The sequence below is a fragment of the Pygocentrus nattereri genome, chromosome 1 (genome assembly GCF_015220715.1).
Source record: "Pygocentrus nattereri isolate fPygNat1 chromosome 1, fPygNat1.pri, whole genome shotgun sequence".
In the NCBI taxonomy this organism is placed as follows: domain Eukaryota; kingdom Metazoa; phylum Chordata; class Actinopteri; order Characiformes; family Serrasalmidae; genus Pygocentrus; species Pygocentrus nattereri.
Genome location: NC_051211.1, coordinates 32,117,306 through 32,139,912, shown reverse-complemented (window position 1 = coordinate 32,139,912; position 22,607 = coordinate 32,117,306). Strand labels below are relative to the sequence as shown.

Here is a 22,607-nt window from a genome sequence, read left to right as displayed (position 1 = left end):
AAACCATTAAATTCAATTAGAATCAGCTGTTAAACTATTAGGATCCTTTACATTGTAATATCAACCCAATTAAAAAGCCAAAAACACATTACAAAACCACCAGGAACACAGATTTTATGGTTTGTTTGAGCAGGGTAGGATTGGCTAATGGAATGTCTGCTATATGAGTAGTTAATAGCATTCCTGCTGCTCTAGAATTGACTACTGGAATGACTTGTGTGAAATGGCATGTTAAAAACATTCAAGCTGTTGCTAGGATTGGCTAGTAGAATGTCTTAGGTGATATGGTTGGTTAATATCATTCAAGCTGCTCTATGATAGGGTAGGCAAATGCTGTATGTGATAGGATTGCTCTATAACATCCCTGCTGCTCTATGTTTTATTACTAGTAAGCCATCTGCGATTGGATCGATTGATAGCACTCCAGCTGCTCTAGGATTAGCTAGTAGAATGCCTTCTGCAATAGGATTGGTTAATAGCATTCCAGCTGATCTAGAATTGGCTAGTGAAATGCATTCTGTAATAGGATTGGTTAATAGTATTCCAGCTGCTCTATAAATGGCTAGTAGAATGTTTTATGTGATAGGATTGGTTAATAGCATTCCAGCCGCTCTATGATTGGCTAGTAGAATGTTTTATGTGATAGGATTGGTTAATAGCATTCCAGCCGCTCTATGATTGGCTAGTAGAATGTTTTATGTGATAGGATTGGTTAATAGCATTCCAGCTGCTCTATGACTGGCTAGTAGAATGTTTTATGTGGTAGGGTTGTTTAATAGTATTTCAGCTGCTCTATGATTGGCTAGTAGAATGTTTTATGTGGTAGGATTGGTTAATAGCATTTCAGCCGCTCTAGGATTGGCTAGTAGAATGCTTTCTGTGATATTATTGATTAATAGTATTCCTGCTGCTCTAGGAATGGCTAGTAGAATGCTTTCTGTGATATTATTGATTAATAGCATTCCATCCACTCTGTGATTGGCTAGTAGAATGCTTTCTGTGATATGATTGGTTAATAGCATTCCTGCTGCTCTAGGATTGGCTAGTAGAATGCTTTCTGTGATATTATTGATTAATAGCATTCCATCCACTCTATGATTGGCTAGTAGAATGCTTTCTGTGATATTATTGATTAATAGCATTCCATCCACTCTGTGATTGGCTAGTAGAATGCTTTCTGTGATATTATTGATTAATAGCATTCCATCCACTCTGTGATTGGCTAGTAGAATGCTTTCTGTGATATTATTGATTAATAGCATTCCTGCTGCTCTAGGATTGGCTAGTAGAATGCTTTCTGTGATATTATTGATTAATAGCATTCCATCCACTCTGTGATTGGCTAGTAGAATGCTTTCTGTGATATTATTGATTAATAGCATTCCATCCACTCTGTGATTGGCTAGTAGAATGCTTTCTGTGATATGATTGGTTAATAGCATTCCTGCTGCTCTAGGATTGGCTAGTAGAATGCTTTCTGTGATATTATTGATTAATAGCATCCTTGCTTCTGTGGGATTGGGCAGCGTTACCCCTCCTTCTCCTGGATTGGCTAAGAATATGCCAGCTGCTTTAGGATTTGGTAATGACCTCCCTGCCGCGCTTGTTGGCTAACGGCATCTGTCTGGCATCGTGAGTTGCGATTGGCCGTTAATTTATACTCACAAGCAGTTCTCAAGCGTTACACTGCCAAGGCGTGACTTGACGGAATACGGGTGGGTAAAGAAAGAGCACCGGCGCCGAAAGCGCGCACACAGACACCAACCTTCGCTCCGTCTTGCTTACGTAACGGGTGAGAGGCGGCGTGTGTCTCGCTGCCATGCCACATTGCCGAAGCGCCTTAGCTGACCGGTAGCTATGGGGTGTTCGTGCTGCTCCACGCGCTGCTGGCTGATCACAGGGAGTGTGGCCGGGGCAGTGGCCTGCCTGCTGGGGGTCATTCTCATTCCTGTAGGCAACACTGTGATTGAGGACACTGTGAAGAAGGTAAGATGACCAAAATCCTTATTGATTCAGGGTCAAAAAGATCAATAATACATGATGGTAATAAGGTTAAGGTCAGTGTTCAATGCATTTGGCTGATTCGTGGAGAGAAAGCGTTGGAGAAAGCGATGCATCCTCAGGTCACAGTCAAAGTCATTAGAGCTGAGCAGCTGAGCGCTGACATCGAGGACAGAGAGAGCCTGGAGACATGAGAAATAAATACAGCAGCAGAGCCGCCGGCTGGGTTAACTCTTACTGTCTTCTATTAACTCTTACAGTGAGAACTGAACTCCTCCAGTGCTGTGTTAACTCTCAAAACACAGGGTTCCCAAAGCCAGATTAAGCCTAAATCTAGACTTAAACGAATGTCCAGTGGTGATTTGCCATCAGTCCTGCAATTTAGTCCAAGACTAGGCTTAATCCATGTCTAGGAAGCCAATCTGTTGTGTCCAATAAACTCATATTGCATTCAATTTACTATTATAACGTGACCCCCTTTTAGAACTAAACTGCAGTGGCCGTGGTGTTTCATTATTAAACAATCCTATGTGGTGTAGTCTTAAAAAGATGGTTCTTCAAGGGTTCTTTAATAAAGGGAATGTGTCTATTTAGAACCACGAGGTCTAAATAGAACTATTTCATGTTTAAATGGTTCTTTGTGTGGTAAAATGGTTCTGTATCGGGCCTTTTTGAAAATGGTTCTATATAGCATCAAAAAAAAGTTATAAGCTTAAAACTGTAACTGTAGCAGGACCCTTTTTGGTGCTATGTAGAACCACATGCAACACATTCTTCATCATTCTGTAAAACCATTTCACCATGCAAAGAACCATTTAAGCATGAAATGGATCCACATAGAACTCATGGTTCTAAGACAACCCATCCCCTTTACTAAACAACCATTGAAGAGCCATCTCTTGTAAGTGTTTAGGCTTAATCTGGGCCCGGGAAACTAGTCCATGGTGTCCAGTCCTCTGACATTGTTGAATGAACTCTTACCTTGTCTCATTGTCTTGTACTCTTAAACCTGGCTCCCTGGACTATGCACCATTATGAATGGAAGTTCTCCATTGAGAGGGAAATGTATTCCATGTATTCCGAGGCTTAATCCCTGTCTGAAAAACCAATCTTGTAGGGTCAATTTTCTGGACAAGGATTAGGCCTAGTCCTGGACTACATTTTCTTTTGAGTGAATAAACTCCATTCAGAATGCTCAGTAGTTCACGGCTAGGCTTAATCCCTAACTGGTAAACCTTACTTTTACTTTCAGAGTCAGATTAATCTAAACCTAGGCTATAAAAGAATTTACAGTGGCGATTAGCTTTAGCCTTAGAATTTAGAGCCTAATCCATGTCTAGGAAACCAACCTATAATGTCTAGTAAAGTCGTATTACATTAAATTTCCTCTTATAGTTTCAAATGAACTCTTATAACATTAATTGAAAAACTACACTAAAAATGGTTCAGTGGTTCAAGTAGTTGCACACAGTTAAAATGTCACATCAAGACAACTGCTGTATTTAAGTTTGCTCTTTTTTTTGGCAAGAATTGTGTTGATGTTACATATTTTATTTATGTTCACCCACTTGACACATTTTAATCATGTTATTTGAAAGTATGCGTCCCACTATTTTATAGTGTTAAGTAAACTATTTTAGGGCCATAGATGAAGCCTAGTTTTAAACTAAACTGCGATTTCAGTGGTGTCTCACCATGAAAAATCCAATTTAGTTAGAGTTTAGGCTTAATCTGTCTCTGGGAAACTGGTCCGTAGTATCCAATTCTTTTACACTGTTGAATTACCTCTTACATTGTCTAACAGCCATATAGTCAAATAAACACTTTTATGGATGGTTTCCCAGACAGAGATTAAGCCAAGTGCTAGGTTACTCAGTATTATGAACTCAAATTCTCAGATGAAAGGAAAATGTAGTCCCTGTCTGGGAAACCAACCCATAGTGTCTACAGAACTTAGTTGCAGAGTCCCAGAGTCAGATTAATCTAAACCTACACAATGTGCAAAAAAAAGCCCAAAATGGCAAAACATTAAGCTTTTAATAGTCCTAACATCAAATCATTGAACAAATAGACAAAGTAACTGAACATGGTCTGCATTTCCCTTTGATTTGTGTAAATATTGATTTTCTATCTGTAAATTTGCAGACAGTAACAGAAGGTTGAGTCTATGTTTTTCCACTTAGCATTGCCCAGCTAGTTTGTGTTTAATGTGAGACTAAATATTCTTTATAGGGTTTAAATCATCAGTAAAACCCATTATATTCTGGGTCCCTTTTTTGCCCAAGAGTGTTGACTAAAACAAATTCAAGTGGTCATTTTTCACTGCAATTTAGTCCAAGTCTAGGCTTAATACATGTCTGGAAAAATCCGCCTCTAGAGTGATACATTAATCAGCAGAGTGTTGAACTTGCTCTTCCAATGATTAAATGTGTCATTGCTTAAACATTATGCATTTAATTCACTTCATTCTAATGTACACATAATTGCAACGTGAATAAAGTATATCACATCAACACACTTCTATTCAAAAGTAAATCAAAAGACAATAAGCTTGTAAGTGTATGTGTGTTGTGTTTGTGTAAAATATTTTATTCCTTTGGAAATGATGAATAATGAATTCAAATTTAGTAGTAAATCTAGCATTAACACATATAGGGTAAAATTGATTCTTATATGTTGAATGAATTCCTATAATGTAGAATGAACATTTATATAAATGCAGAAACCACATGGAAGTGAGTTAATCAGAGCAGAGCATTGTTCACAGGGATGTGATGTGAGGTTCTTCTGGTCTTAAACTGGTCTTCATTTAAAATGCCCAAGCAAATGGAATCAACAGTTTGATTTGACTGGACCTTATGTCTCTTGTTGGTCAGTGATGAGGGGGATTTAGGGGGGATATTATAATGCCCTTGTAATGTTCTTGTTAAGTCAATAGCTGGTAATGACTGCTTCGCTGGTACTGGTAATGAACTGTCCACTACTACATTGTTAAGCAGTGATTAGTGGTGGACTAAGTATTTTCTTGAGCCCTTTATTTGTGTATTATACACCATAATACAATCCCTACCTGAGCATTCAGTCTATAATGTGTGTATATCAATATCTCAAAAATAAATCACCATTTAGCCCTAAATAAAGAAAGCCTGACCATCTATTCTAAGATTTATTTACTATATACGTCTGTTATTTAGGCCTTATGTGAACAGAGCCTACAAGAGCTGTGCTGTATGTATGATTGCATTATATTATGATATATGAATTCATAAAAGCACTTTGGAAAATGATTTATTCACCCCAGTTATAGCTTGAGAAAGTTAAAGCTAGTTAATTAGCAGCTACTGGTTTAATACGGCTGAGCGAGGGTATTCCAAAGACATAATATCCACCTATACTGCAGTGTTTCTAATTTTCTTAGGGCAAAAACATCATTACAATCAAATATGATTTCAAAGTCAACTGGCCACCTCATCTGCATTACAACATATTTTGACACATCTAATAACTGCAAACACTGAGAAAACACAGCAGGTCATTGAACAGAGGATTCAGACGATGCTATCAGGCTGGATAAAAAATAGTCAATGATTCATTAAAAAAGGTGCTTGGTATCTTCTTATGATCAATCAGATGACACAACGTCTTATTGTGCAAACACAGTGGCTCAGCATCTCTACTTCTACATGAGGGGTTATATTGCTCTCATCCAATTAGTGCAGGTACTATAAAACTTGCAGAGAAAACAAGCAGTTTGTCTGTCTATCTGTCTGTCTGCCTTTTTGTCTGTCCTTCGTCTGTCTATTCATCTGTATGTCCATCCATCTATCTTGTAGGAGGCTGTGTTGGAGAAAGGTACTACAGCGTATGAGAACTGGATATCAGCTGGTGCTCCAGTTTACAGGCAGTTCTGGCTCTTTGATGTGCAAAATCCTGATGAAGTTGTGGCGAACGGGAGCATCCCTCAACTTCAGCAGAGAGGACCATACACTTACAGGTAAAGCTGACATTGTTGTTTATATCAGTATTTTTTTTAAAGGAACAACCATAAAAAATACTTAACTGAGCAGTAAAGCATGCAGGGCCTTTCAGTTTCCAGAGTACCTTACTGCATGCTGTATATACTGTATATAAATATGCATATAAATGGGTGTGTCTATCAGTCTCTGCTTCTTACTATGTGAGAGAGCAGTGGGAGGATTTATAATATGCATTATGCAACAGTTAGTTGCGGCCATGCGAGCTGATTGGTTGAGAAGTGTTCTAACTGTGCTGATATTTTGCCGTAACATCACGGTTTTTCACAAACACTGAATTACTCGGCTGTAGGAGTCGCACAAGCCATTTGAACATTTTTACTTCTTACTTTGCCACAAACAGAAAATGGATACTTTTGAGATCACATTTGACTGACAGCCGATTTGGTCAGACTCTAAAGATGAGACTACACCAAATTCCAAAACTGTCATTACCACTGAGCAGCTTTTTTGGTTGGCAGCTGTGACAGAAGAACATCTAAATAACCTGGAACCTAGAAATGGGCTGTAAGATGCTTTACAGACTGGCTATAACATTACAGCATTAATATTGATCTGGCAAAAGTAACAAAACTGAGCTAAACTTGATATTGCGGTGGCTTTATGGCTCAGTCTGATTTGGTAAGAAGAAGATGAGACTTCACGTTTGGCAAATGGTATTTGGCTAATTTCTGGCTAATTCCAGGTTGTTAGGTGTTCTTCTGTCATAGCTGCCGACTGAAAAGCTGTTCAGTGGTGATGACAGCTTCAGAATTTAGTGTAAGGAGCTGAAAACGAACTGCCGGCTGTTTATTACTCTAACTCAGTCGTGATGTTATTTCGCAATAACACACTCCCTCTCATGTTCTATTGCTTAATGATCATCATTATTATAATTACCAGGGGGATAACTGAAGCCCAAACTGATGATTGTCCGGTAGGAGAGCCCCCCACACCCCCCCACCCCAATCCATGCACAGGCATTACATTTACATTTACATTTACAGCATTTAGCAGACGCTCTTATCCAGAGCGACTTACATTACTGTTGTCCTAACTTCTTGAATTGCAGGCTTAATTTTCTGTTAGTAATCTTAAGGGAAGACACAACAGGCAGAAATGATTTTTTCAGATTTCTGGATAAATTACATTTAGAACATATCTTCTCATCAACTGTAAACATAGGGTTTAGTCCTGCCCACATTTTGGTACTTTGATATATGATATATCATTTCTGATATATGATATCATATAGTGCTTTCTGTAGAATTTGACTAGAATATGAAATTATGTCTGTTTTCTTTGTAATAATAATGAGAACATTCACACAAATAGAGCATGTTTTTTTGAAAAGCAATTAAATGATGCAAAGACTTACCTTACCTAACCCTAACCTCAAAATTCCACAAGATTTCCTCAAACATCAGCTTTTCTCTGCATTCAGAATTTAAAATCTCAGTTTCTAGAACACCTGCATTCAGGAAATGTTACACATTTATTTATAGTCATATTCTGAAGAATATTACAGTAGGAATTCTGAATATATTGCATATATTGAATATATAATGTCTGGATTTGTGCTAGATTATATACTACTATAATACTACAACAATTTATAACTACACTGCCTAGATTGTTCTTGCTTAAACACTAAAACAATGAGATTTCAATAATATGTTCTGTAAAGTCCTCTTTCTGGATTGTGTCTTTACAAAATAAAAAATCTAATGTCATCTAAAGCTCATGTGTCAAACACAAGGCTGGTGGGCCAAGTCAGGCCTGTGGCTCAATAGAATCTGGGGGGAAGTGTGTAAAACTGACCTCTTGTTGATTGTTAGAGGTGTTGTTAAAGAAGTCATACAGTGTGTTGGTGTTTAACACACAAAGTCGGCACTAAATCAGACTGATCTTTATCTAATCTAAATAGCCATACCCTTAGGCTTTTGGACACTTATGCACATATTTACACACACTGATATAATGGATGAGGAAAAAAAGATGTTCATCTTTACAGGTGCAATTACATTTTATTGTTGAAGGTAAATTAAAACAAATTAAAACAACTTCCCCACTGAAAAAGTGATGCATTGATTTTTAGTAAATGTGTACATCATGTGCCCATGAATAAAATATATTACATCAGTTTTGTCTTTTATTTATACATACTTTTGACTGTAATAGTGTTGATACATACATTTAAGTCTAATCAGTTCAGTGCAGCGCTTTTTACAGAGCAGTTGAGAACCAACGCTGCCTTTCTCAGTCATTCAGTAGGTAGTCTCTTCTTCTTTCTCGCTGTGTTTAGAACGCGGTACATCCCCAAACAAAACATCACGTTCAGTGAGAACCACACAGTGTCCTTTGTGCTGCCAGCGGAGGCTGTCTTTGAGCCATCCCTATCTCACGGCTTTGAGGAGGACAAAGTCACATCACTGAACCTCGCAGTGGCGGTATGTTACACAACACACACACTTACACACAATCTATCCATCCATCCTTACACCCACCCATCTATCTATCTATCTATCTATCTATCTATCTATCTATCTATCTATCTATCTATCTATCTATCTATCTATCTGTCTATCTATCTATCTATCTATCTATCTATCTATCTATCTATCTATCTATCTATCTATCTGTCTATCTATCTAGCTATCTAGGGGCAAGTTTCTGCAGGCCCTACAGGAATGACAGTGTTTTAAATGTACGCCTCCATGTGCTTCTAGATTTCCTTTGTTAGACTGAATATTTCAATCGGTTAGCCCTTGTGCTGCTTATGCTGGGTAGCTTGAGTTAAGAATTTGATGGCCATTGCAACAGTAACTGAAGGAGGTGGAATCATTATGTACCAAAATGGAATAGTTCATTAGAACCATGACTTGGGGGTGTGGCTTAAATAATTATTACTGATAATTATCACTGAAAATAACCACAACACTAGCAAATAATGGTTATTTTCTGTTTTTCCTGTTTCTGTTTTCTGTTTTTCTTCTTCCATCCAACTCTCATTTTCTGTTCCACCGTAGATCTGTCCCGTTTCTCTCTATCGCTTCTTCATTCTCTTTCCCTCTTTTCTCTCTCTCGTTCTTTCTGCTGTAATGTTAAATCATTGTAGTAGTGAGCACTATGTTTTCCTTCATGTTGACCCCTGTGCACTCCTGGAATTACTTTTTCCAAACAAACAAAAATGTACAAACATCCTGTGGCGTGCGCCCGCCCCGCGAGCACTCAGCGGCGAGGCACCTCGGCGAGGACGCCGGGGAGAGAGCCGCACGTGTGGAGGGGACGGAGCGCATGCCACACATCCTCTCAAAACAACTGTATGCTTTTTTCAATAAGGCTATCATCCCTTATTACACTGGCTGTTTATGGCTTAATTTCCACAATAATCCTGTTCATAACCTTCAGTTGAAGTTGAGGGTGAAGTTACTCTTATAGATAAATGTTATCTGTTAATGCTGAATATTATATGTTAAAATATATATTATGTTTCTCTTGTTGATATCTCTTCTTATCTCTGAACATGGGATTGTTTCATGCAGACACATTGTAAAATGATCTTTTCTCCACTGCAGCTCAGATAATCATAAAACTGACAAAACATGTAAACCCATGTGGCCTGTAGGGTTTGCAAATGGGCTGTCACTGTTGAGTATATTAGTACACATTTATTTACAATTAACTGAGTAATCATAGTTTTAAGAAAAAAAGAAAAATCTGAGCAGTAATGAACTAATGTCAGCCTTTGAATGATTTCCAAATACGTTACTGTTAAACTAGCTATGCATACATTAATGTGCATTATTGCTCCTAAGTAAACTGTTTAAGACCATTTTTCTGGACAGTAATTCTTATATGCAAAAAACAGTGTATATTATTGCAATAAATACAAACAAACAAACATAAATACAGTAAAAAGCAATAAAAAATGATTGTTTTTAAAAGAGGAACCAAAACTAGGATTGTTTAACACATCATTGTGTTGGTTAGTTAACTTCCAGAATTTTAAATATCATGTTGAAAAATGATCTAAATAAAGCCTTCAATTGCATTATTTAACACATCCTTGTTGAATAAGCTTTAGGTTGTGATGAAGTTGAGTTTTAAGGGTTTAAATAGTAATTAGTAGTTACACTGACCAAGGTGACCAAAGGTGTGTGGACACTCAAACATCTACATGTGCTTTCTGAACATTCCGTTATGAGGTGAGTGATGGAAAAACTATAGAATTTGAGAAAAACCATGAGCCAGTGCCTCTCTTCCCTCAGCGTGTCTGAAATGGACAATTATTATTTAATTACTATTGTTATATCATGTTGGTTCTGATGTATTTTCTTTCTTTTTCAGGGTGTTTACAACCTTATAGATCATGCATGGGCGAACATGTTCATTGAGAGCAGCAAATCATCCCTGTTCCTGAGGAGAACAGTGAGGGAGCTGTTGTGGGGCTACACTGACCCCATGCTGAAAAGAACTCTGGGAGTGTTTTATCCAGTAAGTCTCTATTGACTACAAAACTGTTCAAGTTTCCATACATCTGTTTGTTGTATGATTTTGTTTTAGACTATTACAAGCACTTCAAAGTGATTGTATGATATAAGCCTTTCTTCATCATCAGCTAATCTTAGTCAATTTCCAAGTTTTCTTTAGTAGTGGGCGAAATACTGGTTCATCTGGTATAGCGGGTGAAATTCTTTTTGAGATAAAAGTTTTGACATTTCTGTTATACCTGTATGCATAGTAATGCACATACCATGACATACAAACAATACAAAACATGCTGATTCCCTGACCTCTCTTGTAGTGAGTTTCAGCCTGAGGTAAGGTTATTGCAATTTGTTGTAAAACAAGAAGACTGGAGGTCTGCACAGGCCTGATTGTTGATACCCACTTGATTATTTATATCCGCACTCATCTGACTCAACCAGGAATCACATCTGCCTGCGCCCGCAAAACCTAGTGTGGTTCTTGACCACTTCCGCACGCAGAACCTAGCACCATAGCCATGCCCATCCGCATGTGACCCATCTACTTTGGACTATGCATATGGTCCTCGTCAACTCCCAAGTGTGTTTGCTTTAATCTGCTCCACTGATATAGGAGGTGTCTGCACAAACATTATGACATGCTGGAGCATCCAGACCCATCGCACCTCTGCACGCCTAGCAGCACCAAAAAATGTTTGTGTTGCAAAATAAAAGTAAACAATTTGTGTATTTTAGGCTGATCACAGCCACGTGAACTTGCACATGGCACCACACAATGAGTGTTGCGTCACTATTTACAGAGCAGCAGGCAGAACCAAAGGCTTAAAAAGCAGCATTCACCAGCTTGACTTCCCTACTAATATTATTTTTATCTGTATCAGCCTTATATTGTTTGATAATTACTCTAAAAGATGTCTACAAGTCAGCTGAAATCCTTTAAAGCCAAAACAAAGACAGGTTAAAAAGCCAAAAGAAAAAGTCATGGAAAATATCTGTTTTGCTCTGTGCTTAGATATTTACTGGATGCTCTATAGCTTCATGAAATTTGCTGCTTGTTATTACTAACGTGTTTAATAGCTTGTTATTACTAACGTGTTCTAGAGCAGTCATCAGATTGTAATGAGTTAATGTCTTAACAGGGCAAAAAGAGAATAGAAGGAAAAGCCAGTCTCTTGGGTTTAGCTGTAAGCCATTAGCATAGCATGTAGATTAGCCTACTAATATATAAGTGTATGACGCACATATAACACAAATGACTTTCAGACTTAAAACAACGTTCAGTACTTTTTTTGCCAGGCTCAGTGAAGCTGCTGTGGATGTTACATACACTTGCATTTATCTTGTTAGGGATAGAAAACTATCTATAGATTATTTCCGTTTTTACTATTTCGCCTAAAAATATGATTTACTTCAGTTGTTAAATATGGTTGCTATTAAAAGTGAAAAAAGTGACATCCAGAATAATATGCTATTGTTTATTTACTAAAAATCTGTAATCATATTTATACCGTGATATAAATTTTGTCCATTCCACCCACTACTGGTTTTAAATTTAGAAATTAAAATAAAGTACCATTGAAGCTGGGCTTCCTAAAGTGCGGCATGTGGGCCAAAGCCTGTGAGGACTTTTGGTTGAGCCTGCCAGAATGTTACCCTAACACCAACTCACATGCTGAGATGAGAGAACAAACACATACTAAACATAATTAAATTATTAATTATTATTAAATTTGTGGAGTGCTTTAATTACAAAATATAATGTACTATTATAAAATGCATGATTTGAAATTTTCTTTATTCTTCTTTATTCACAGCAACCCCTATATATATATATATATATATATATATATATATATATATATATATATAGATATATATATAAATGCTGCTTTGAGACAAAAGTATGCTTTGATGACCTTTTCATGCTAATTAATTGTATACTGCTCAAAGAAATAAAGGGAACACTCAAATAACACATCCTAGATCTGAATGAATGAAATATTCTCATTGAATACTTTGTTCTGTACAAAATTGAATGTGCTGACAACAAAATCACACAAAAATCATCAATGGAAATCAAATTTATTAACCAATGGAGGCCTGGATTTGGAGTCACACACAAAATTAAAGTGGAAAAACACACTACAGGCTGATCCAACTTTGATGTAATGTCCTTTAAACAAGTCAAAATGAGGCTCAGTATTGTGTGTGGCCTCCACATGCCTGTATGACCTCCCTACAATGCCTGGGCATGCTCCTGATGAGGTGACGGATGGTCTCCTGAGGGATCTCCTCCCAGACCTGGACAAAAGCATCCGCCAGCTCCTGGACAGTGTGGTGCAACGTGGCATTGGTGGATGGAGCGAGACATGATGTCCCAGATGTGCTCAATCGGATTCGGGTCTGGGGAACAGGTGGGCCAGTCCATAGCTTCAATGCCTTCATCTTGCAGGAACTGCTGACACACTCCAGCCACATGAGGTCTAGCATTGTCCTGCATTAGGAGGAACCCAGGGCCAACCGCACCAGCATATGGTCTCACAGGGGGTCTGAGGATCTCATCTCGGTACCTAATGGCAGTCAAGCTACCTCTGGCAAGCACATGGAGGGCTGTGCGGCCCTCCAAAGAAATGCCACCCCACGCCATTACTGACCCACTGCCAAACCGGTCATGCTGAAGGATGTTGCAGGCAGCAGATCGCTCTCCACAGTGTCTCCAGACTCTGTCACGTCGGTTTCTAACCGTTTGTGCAGACACATGCACATTTGTGGCCTGCTGGAGGTCATTTTGCAGGGCTCTGGCAGCTCCTCCTGTTCCTCCTTGCACAAAGGTGGAGGTAGTGGTCCTGCTGCTGGGTTGTTGCCCTCCTACGGCCTCCTTCACGTCTCCTGGTGTACTGGCCTGTCTCCTGGTAGCGCCTCCAGCCTCTGGACACTACACTACTAAGTGAAATTGATTGTCAATCAGTGTTGCTTCCTAAGTGGACAGTTTGATTTCACAGAAGTTTGATTTACTTGGAGTTATATTGTGTTGTTTAAGTGTTCCTTTTATTTTTTTGAGCAGTGTATATGTGCGTACTATTGGAAGTTATGAAATAAGTTTCCAGCATGTACCAAACTTTTGACTTGTATAATTTACTGTATGAGTTTATAGTTTTGTATATTTTACATTCTAGTGGTTAGATCGCTTATATCTGTTATGTTTTGTTCAGTACAACAACACCTATGATGGACCTTACGGCGTCTTCACAGGCAAAGACGACATCAACAAAGTGTCCATGATTGATACCTGGAACAATCAGCCGTGAGTGTGAAGGGACTGTTACTTATTTGGTATCGTATTTGGGATTTATTTATCGTTTGTTTGTTTGCTTATTTGTATATATGTTGATCAGTGTATAGATGGTTGGTCATACACCCCTGCATTAGCTTAAACCTACAATACGTTTACTGCACCCAGATGCCTGTATGTATTCCAACATCTTATATCTCCACTTCCAGCATTTCTTTAAGAGAGGCATAGCCAGGAGTCATGTTTAAAAATACTCTAAAAAGCCATTAAAATAATTTCCTCCAAAATGCCCCCAAAATACGAATTCCCCTTATGAAAGCCTCCAAAGAAAGAATTTTCACTCTAAATGCCCCAAGAACTATATTTCCCCCCACACAAAGCCTCTAAAGAAGGAAATGTTCTCAAAAGAAGAGACTTGAGCTGCTTTCAAAGTAAGATTTTTTTCTCTAAAAAAGCCTTCAAAGATACACCCCTCAAGGAAACCACTAAATTAACCATTAACCAAAACAAAATCCAAGTGCCTCCAAATATATTTCCCTCCAAAAAACTTCAGTGAAACAATATTTACAAGCTTATCTTCCAAATGTTTTGTAAAACGTCCTCCAAACAAGCCTAGATATAAAGTTTTTCTTCCAAAATGCCTTCAAATTTTCCTATAAAAGCCCTCCAGATAATCAAGTAATTTAAAATCTTTTAAGCTCTTTCTGCTACTGAAATGTGTTTAACTCAAACACCAACTTTATTATTTCATATTACTTGTAAAGTCACATTGTGACAGGAAGTGACAATTTCCTGTCTTCGTTTCATTCCTACAGTTCTCATGGCAACACTGCAGTGACATATGCAAAACAGACAAAACAAACAAACACAAGCAAACACTGCCTAATGCACCTTTAAAGAGACAGTGATGGGGTTTTTGAATGAATTTGGCTCTCAGATCTGTAGACCCGATATACATGTCACTGTATTTGTCTGTGCTTCAGGACAGTGCCGTACTGGAACAACTCTTACTGCAACATGATCAATGGAACAGGTGAGCTTTATTTAGGTAAATGATTAACATTAGGTCCGCAACAGGCACAATATCAGATAAAATTCATAAATCACAGATAACAACAGAAACTTATCAAGTTTAACAATTAACGATCTCCTCTTCTACTTACAGACATTACTGTGGTATGGTTTGGAAGTTTAGATTCTATTTAGAAACTTGTCACACAGTTTTTCCCTTTATTTCAATGAACCAAGAATAATTCGTGTACAATGACAGCATGCTTTTATGTTTAGCTTTTAGATGTTAAGCTATAAACCGAATTTTTTCATGTGAAAAATACATAAATTTTAACCAATAAACAACCATGATGTATGTAATAGCTTTTTCACAGTAAAATTATTAAGTTTTATTTTTTACTTTTATTATTAAAAGTTATTAACTTTTAGAAATTAATTAGTTCATCAGACTGACAGGCTTGTATCTGAACAGACGGCTCCTCCTTTCCTCCTTTCCTGGACAAGAAAAAGGCCCTGTACTTCTTCTCCTCTGATATCTGCAGGTATGGTTTATTTTCAGCCAATAAAGAATGTCGATCTGTAATTATCATCTCTCGTTAATAATTTCCCATTGCGTCTGCAATTCTGCTGTTACGTATTGTATTTCTGTCACTTTGCCCTTGCAACTCAACACGTGTTCCTAGGTATTTTCCTGTGCATATATAGATAACATTGCTGTCATGAGAAAACCTCTTATCTCTGAAATGCTGAATTTATGGGACAAAAGTGCAAAAAGCCTTCTTATTTTTTATACATTTAAATGTTACAAGATTTTATTGTAAGTAATTTTGGATTATTATCAATGATGATTAATCAAGAAATGTTTACACAATATTGTAACGGTGGGGAGCAATGAGGCAGAAGCACATGCTGAGATAAGCAACTTTTATTATGGGCAACTCCAGGGTCGTGGTCAAAACAGTCCAGGTTCAAATAGTCAAGACGAAGAGATCAGGGAACAGACATAATGAGAAACACACCAAACAAATCCAACACATCAAACAAAGACCAGACCAGCACAGACCAGGGCAAACACAGGGCTTAAATACGCGCCAGGATAACGAGGGACAGGTGGGAAACAGGTGGAAACAATCAGGGGCGGATTCATGAAACAAAGGGGCAGGATTATGAAAACCAAAACAAAAAAGCATATGAACTACCGGGAAAAAGACACAACACAAGCACATGGGGAAGTGGGAGGAGCCAAGCAAGACAAATATAAAGGACAGCTAGTGTTTAAAAACACATACAGTGACTACAATTCATTGATTCATTTCCAGTCAAAATGGTAAAAATTGTGCAAGATAATCATTTTTATAGAGATAATGTTGAGGGGATTAGCTATACGATAGTCCACTTTTATAAGGAAGGGAAAGCCAAAGGAAAAGGAGCAAAAAAAAAAAGGTTTTCAAAACTGGAGTTCAAATATTGATTAAAAGATACAGAGAAAATTGGACTGCTGACAATCCAGACCTGGTAGACCACCAAAACTGTCACAGCTTTCATCTTTGAGAGAGAGGAGAAAATCAAGCTTGACTCTTGCTTCAGAACTGAAAACACCTGTTTTCTGTCCATCCTTCCACTGTGAGAAGATACTGTAATATTATGACTCTGGAAGGATGTCTAGATAATAAACAGAAAAGAAAAACATTCACAAATCAAACAAAGAAGCTGCTGATGTTCTCTGAACAATGGACTGACCACCCCAGAGTTCAGACCTCAACACCACTGAATGTGAGGTATTACTTGGCTGGTGGGAAGCAGAAAATGCAACCAACGTCTAAGACTGAACTTTGGAGGTGTGGAAAAATATCCCTGCAGATTTCTTTGATAATCTGGAAGGCAAGATTCCTGAAAAGAATGGAAGCTGTAACAACGGAAAAGAGTGGAGACACTAAACACTGCAAAATGATATCATATTTAGTTATTGAGATCTCTCTGTAGTTGTCTGTTAATTATGTTTTTTGTTTTTTTTTTCCTGGTGCTGAAAAAATGAATAACTTGTTCTTAATGATCATTTTGTCTGGAAATTAAAAATGCTATGGTGATCTTTCCTCTCTTTTCTGTAGATTAGTTTTAAGTACTATCTCTCTACCAGCTTAGCTCTGACTTTGAAGCAGTACAAATGCCTTTCTAACTGGATTTAACTCTTTTAATGCCTGTTTTAACCCTACTGCCACCAGAGGTCAGGCTACACCACCTCAATACACAGCATTCACCCTCTTCTCCTCCTTGTTCTCTTTTCTTGTCTCCACCCATCAGCATAGGCGGGTTGGGCAGGGGTGCTAAAGTTGAAACGGCTTTATCTCATAACAATGAAATGTGAAAACAATAAAGTGTCTGTTTTTGTTGTATAACACATTGACATCAAAAGCACAGAGTTCTTTAAATGTCTTTCAATAAAATACTATAAAAATGTAATGTATGGGCATTTTATAGAGGTCCACTTATGATGTTTGTGTTGTTTTAAGTGCCAAAAACAGACATGCTTAGTTTACATGACCATGTCAACCTCTCTATATCCTTAAAACAAAAAAACAGGCTGTTTGTGTTTCTATGCCTTTAAGACTGATATATGTAAATGTGGTCTCTTCTGTTTGGCTGCACTTCCTTATAACTTAAATGAGACCTACAGAGCTAAATTGCTGTAAGCTGAATGGGTGGATATGTAAATGTGTTGCTTTTTGTGACATCACAAAAATAATTAATTCAAAACACTCTGTTTGTGCACATATTTTGACTGTACAGACTGGGGAGGGAATGAAACTTTAACAGTGTTGCATAAAACCCAAACTTTTTCAGTGCCTGTTCCTCTTCATCAGGTGTGCTTTTTCCTCCAGGTCGGTATCTGCAGACTATGATGGCAGTGTGGATTTGAAAGGAATCACTGTGTATCGCTACATGCTGCCTGAACAAACATTTGCCTCACCTACAGTCAATCCGGACAATAAGTGCTTCTGCACCAATTACGAAGCCACCAAGAACTGCACCCTGGCAGGTGTTCTGGACATTAAGTCATGTAAAGGTCAGTGTTGGCCTGTTCGCGTCACATCCATCATAGGTCTCAAAGATATGATCAGAGTAGTAGATCATTTTCTCTACATCTTGCTGTTGAGATTCATCAGATTCGTCCGCACGGGAAGGGCTACACAACCCACATTACAAAAGGTTCTGAATCACTTAAATGTGACAGATAAGCAAAAATAGAAGACCCTGGGAAGGGGCAAATACTTCAAAGCACTATATACACATGTACAAAAGACGGTCCTTCAGGAGTTCTTTAGTAAAGGCAATATGAAGATGCTGAGATTTTCGTTGGGAGTGACAAGGCTGGACAAGATTAGAAATGAGCAGATCAGAGGGACAGTGAAGGTGGAGCAGTTTGGAGATAAAGCCAGAGAGGCCAGGTTGAGATGGTTTGGACATGTGTTGAGGAGGAATAGTGGATATATTGGGCAAAGAATGTTGGAGATGGAGCTGCCAGGTAGAAGGAGAAGAGGTAGATCTCAGAGAACGTTTATGGATGTACTGAAGGTGGACATGGAGGTGGTTGGTATAAAAGGCAGTGAATAGGGCAAGATGGAGGCAGACGATCCGCTGTGGCGACCCCTAAAGGGAGCAGCTGAAAGAAGAAGAAGAATTGTTCTATTCAGGACCAAGAGTTCTATATAGAAACATTTCATGTATGTCAAGCTTGGAAGAACCCTTTTTGGTGCTATATAGGACCATTTTCAAACGGATTCTGCATAGAATTATTTAAGGCAGAATTGTGTATATTTCTTAGTCTGGCCCTTCTTACCATCTGTAGTTCCAGCCTGAAGATGCTTGTGCACTATAATTCCACAACTGTAGGCCAGTTGTTTTAATACAGCGTTTAGATAGCAAGTTCCAGTTGATGGCTTGCTTGATAAAGCTCTGTTAAGAAGTTATTTCCAGCTACTGCCGTGCCGTGAATTTCTTTATCACTTAATGGTGTCAAGTCTAAAGCATCACTTACAAGCAAAACTCATAGCTGATGGCTCCAATAACAGTAATATAGGGAAGATTAGCACTGGAGAACACCTTTAGCAGAGTACATTGGACAGTGTTTGTGGGAGACCTATGGAAAAAGCCAGTTAAACAGCTTTTTAAAGATCATTTTCTCAGTTGCCTAAAACTTATGTACGGTACTGTGTATATATACATAATATTGCTTTATATTAGGCTTTTTAACCATTAGATTTTTAAAAAAAATTTAAATTTATCATTTTTCACTTTCGCTTTAAGGTCAAACCCAGGGTGTAGTGGTCTCTTGATGACTTCATTTATAGGCACTCAAAATTCAAAATCCACCCTCTCCTGTGACAATTTCTGCTAAACTCTATATGAGATCAGGTTGTTGCAGCAGTTTTCCCACAGTTTATTGCTCCTCTGGTGCAGCAGTAGTCAGGTTTGGCTCTTGGCACACTGCTTGAGGATCGACTTTCAAACTGCAGGTCCCAAAGTACCAGCAGGTGTAAATCTGCTTCCTGCACCACTGCCATGGCCAAGCATGTGCAGTAGTGAGCAGGGCTGTATCTCTGACCTCTAATTCAATTCTTTAGGAAAGGACTCACAATTTATCATGATTTGTTAGCCCCTTTTAGCCTGTTCTTCAGTGCTCAGCACACCCACAGGACCACCATTGAGCAAGTATTATTTAGGTTTTGGATTATTTTCAGCACTGCATTGACACTGAAGTGATGGTGGTGTGTTAGTGTGTGTTGCGCAGGTCTGAGTGGATCAGACACAGCAGTGCTGCTGGAGTTTTTAAACACTGTGTCCACTCATTGTCCACTCTATGAGACACTCCTACCTTGTTGGTCCACCCTGTAAAGTCAGAGACGATAGCTCATCTGCTGCACAGTTGTGTTAGTCATTCTCTAGTCTTTCATGAGTGGTCACAGGACGCTGTTGGCTGGATATGGTTACTGGACTATTCTTAGTCCAGCAGTGGCACTGAGGTGTTTAGAAACTCCAGCAGCACTGCTGTGTCTGATCCACTCGTACCAGCACAACACAGTAACACACCATCACGTCAGTATCACTGCAGTGCTGACAGAGACCCCCCACACCCAAATAATACTTATTTGTCACTGTCAGGACATAGCTTGAACATAGCTGGAGACAATATGTTTTATGCTTTAATTAAATATTATAAATGATGGTAACATTTCAGAACCAATCCCAGACTTATGCATTTTTACTGCCCTAGTAGTGAGTGGTGTTGGTGTGTTTTGCAGGATTTCCTGTGTTTATCTCCCTGCCTCATTTCCTCCATGGCAGCCCAGAGCTGCTGGACACTGTTCATGGACTGAACCCCAACCCTGAGGAACACTCCACATATCTAGATGTGGAACCAGTAAGAAACTCAAGTGTATTATAGTGCCTGCATGAGCTAATGCCTTTTACACCCCGCGCATCCACTGACACGCCACTTTATGAGCTCCTATCGTATCGTTTCACATCATAGGTGTACAATTGCAGACTGTAAATCATGCTTTGCTTCACAGTTTATCAGCTCCCTCCAGCCTATTCATCACTGGTCAGTTTCAGGCCACAGGACTGCTGGTGTCATTCTCAGCACAGCAGTTAGACTGACTGGGTGTGGTCATGGTATTGTGTGTGGTCCTAGTATCAAGGCAAGAAGCAAGAGAATGACTAACTAAAAATATGCATCAATAAATGAGCTACAGTCTCTGACTGTACACCAGCTACAGGAGAGAGTTTCTGATATTGTGGCCAGTGAAGCTACAACTATTGAAAATTCAATGATCTTACATTTAGCAGAATTGCAATTGAACTGAAAGTATTGTTTGTCTACCAGATCACAGGCTTTACTCTGAGATTCGCCAAAAGGCTTCAAATCAACATGATGTATGGTCCATCCAAGGAAATTAAGTAAGATGAAAATTCAGTTTTCTAAAAAATATATAAAACTGCCATTTTGTTAGGTACATTTCTAAATGTACATGATCTCTCTCATTCTCTCTCTCTCTCTCTCTCTCTCTCTCTGTCTCTCTGCAGGATCCTTAACAAAGTGAAAGAAAATACAGTATTTCCTATTGTGTGGCTGAATGAGGTGAGGATGTGTTGAAATATTTAAGCTTTTAGGTCCTCATTTTAGAGAGGCGCTTTAGAACCAGTCATTTCATCTCCTCAGTATTTACTTTCATTCACTGTTTGGATGTATGAGATGGGGATAGTACTTGGGAAACCAAACATATAGCACTGCTTTACAAATGACATGTAAAAATACTGTAAAGCATGATGGATTAAAGTAACTAATCCAGTGCTCTTACAGAATCCACTGATAGATTCAGTCTTATCAAGCATGCTTGAAAACACAAGCCATTATGTATACTTGAACAGCATTAGGTCTATTTGCTTGTCTACTAATTTTACCTACACTTGATGAACATTAGGTCCAGTCACTATCTTCTAATATACCTACACTTGAGGCTCACTAGATCCAGTCAGTCTTCAACTTGCCAACATTTGAGGAGCATTAGTTCCAATCACTGGTGTCTGTCTGATCTCTCCGTTAGTCGGCAGCTCTTGATGACGAGACGGCAGCCAGGATAAAAAATGATCTTTTCGCACGGATAGAGACGCTGGAGGTGGTGCAGATATCGCTCATAGTGATTGGAGCAGTGGTGTTTGTGCTGTGCTTGATTGGAATATGCATACAGGAGCGCAGGAGACGCAAAATAATTGCCTGACCGGTGTTCCACACAAATGCTGCTTTTGTATGATTTCTGTTTTTCAATGTAGCACTTTATATTAATTGGGTTATCTGAGCCGTGTACAGTAATTTTTGTATTCTGAATTATGTATTTGATCAGGACTGGTTTGGGGAAAGTTACCTGATTCCATTTTGAGCAGTAGCATTAACTAAATCTAAGTATTTCTGAAATTCTGCTGTTCCTTATTTCATAGACAACAAGGCCTGATCAGGTAACTTTTGACAAAGCAGCTCTAGGAAGCACACTTAATTCTGTAGCAGGCCAATTCACTCAGCTTTTCTGTTTCTTGGTTAAAAAAAAATGTAACTACTAGCCAAATGAGGCTAACATCCATGACGGTTAAACCAGGGGTATTTGTTCATTTTTACTCTATTTTTTCAGTGCTTCTCTTCAGAATGGATGTGATATTGGTGCTGTTTTGTGCAGGTCGGCAAATTCAATAAAGGGAGGAATGTAAAAGTCTTGGTTGAGTATCCTTGGATCAAATTTTTGCAAATCCAAAAGGCATAATTTCATGTGATTGTTATTGCTGCCAAGGTCAAAAGGCAAAAAAACCCATCTGCAAATGAAAACCACTGGAAACCAACTAACTACTAAGAATGACCCAAGAACTACTATAAATTATTTGGAAACTACTATGAAAATGATACAAAAGTTACGCAGTTGTGAGAGGAAGTGAAGTGTCGGCGTACATATTTAAGGGGTTAAGCCAAGCAAAAAAAAAGGCCACTCTATTGCGCGTCCTAAAGTTAGATTATTGGGTTTCCACCTGGCCCGTGCCACAGAGGCTGGTAAAAGAGACTGCGACAGGAAGCTGTGGCCTGCTGGCTGCTCACTCAGAGGCTGAACAGGACTCTGGGGGTTTGTATTGTGGGGAAACGGGTGCAGCAGTCTGCTCTCAGATTTACGAGCTTTAAATGAGCCTCAGTCGCCTCCTGCTGTTACTCGCTCTGCGTTAAGCTCTGTTTGGTCTCAGATAGAGGAGTATTTCAGAGAA

At 38.6% G+C, this 22,607-nt stretch overlaps 1 protein-coding gene across 1 annotated transcript; it reads left to right on the top strand.

Moving 5' to 3' along the window:
* The first annotated feature begins 1,697 nt into the window (after positions 1 to 1,697).
* Positions 1,698 to 22,072, top strand: cd36 (CD36 molecule (thrombospondin receptor)). Its single transcript, XM_017707586.2, has 12 exons — positions 1,698 to 1,986; positions 5,835 to 5,995; positions 8,320 to 8,464; positions 10,365 to 10,511; positions 13,717 to 13,808; positions 14,780 to 14,829; positions 15,280 to 15,349; positions 17,687 to 17,871; positions 20,108 to 20,226; positions 20,692 to 20,765; positions 20,892 to 20,946; positions 21,413 to 22,072. Exons 1-12 carry the CDS (start codon positions 1,858 to 1,860, stop codon positions 21,584 to 21,586), a joined length of 1,401 nt encoding a protein of 466 aa, XP_017563075.2. The 5' UTR covers positions 1,698 to 1,857; the 3' UTR covers positions 21,587 to 22,072.
* The last annotated feature ends 535 nt before the right edge of the window (positions 22,073 to 22,607 follow it).

Bases quoted from the DNA above. Each gene is read 5' to 3' on its own strand.
- cd36 (XM_017707586.2), top strand. From the start codon at position 1,858: ATGGGGTGTTCGTGCTGCTCCACGCGCTGCTGGCTGATCACAGGGAGT. The intron at 10,512-13,716 runs GTAAGTCTCTAT...TGTTTTGTTCAG, and splicing joins CTCTGGGAGTGTTTTATCCA to TACAACAACACCTATGATGG. The intron at 15,350-17,686 runs GTATGGTTTATT...TTTTTCCTCCAG, and splicing joins TTCTCCTCTGATATCTGCAG to GTCGGTATCTGCAGACTATG.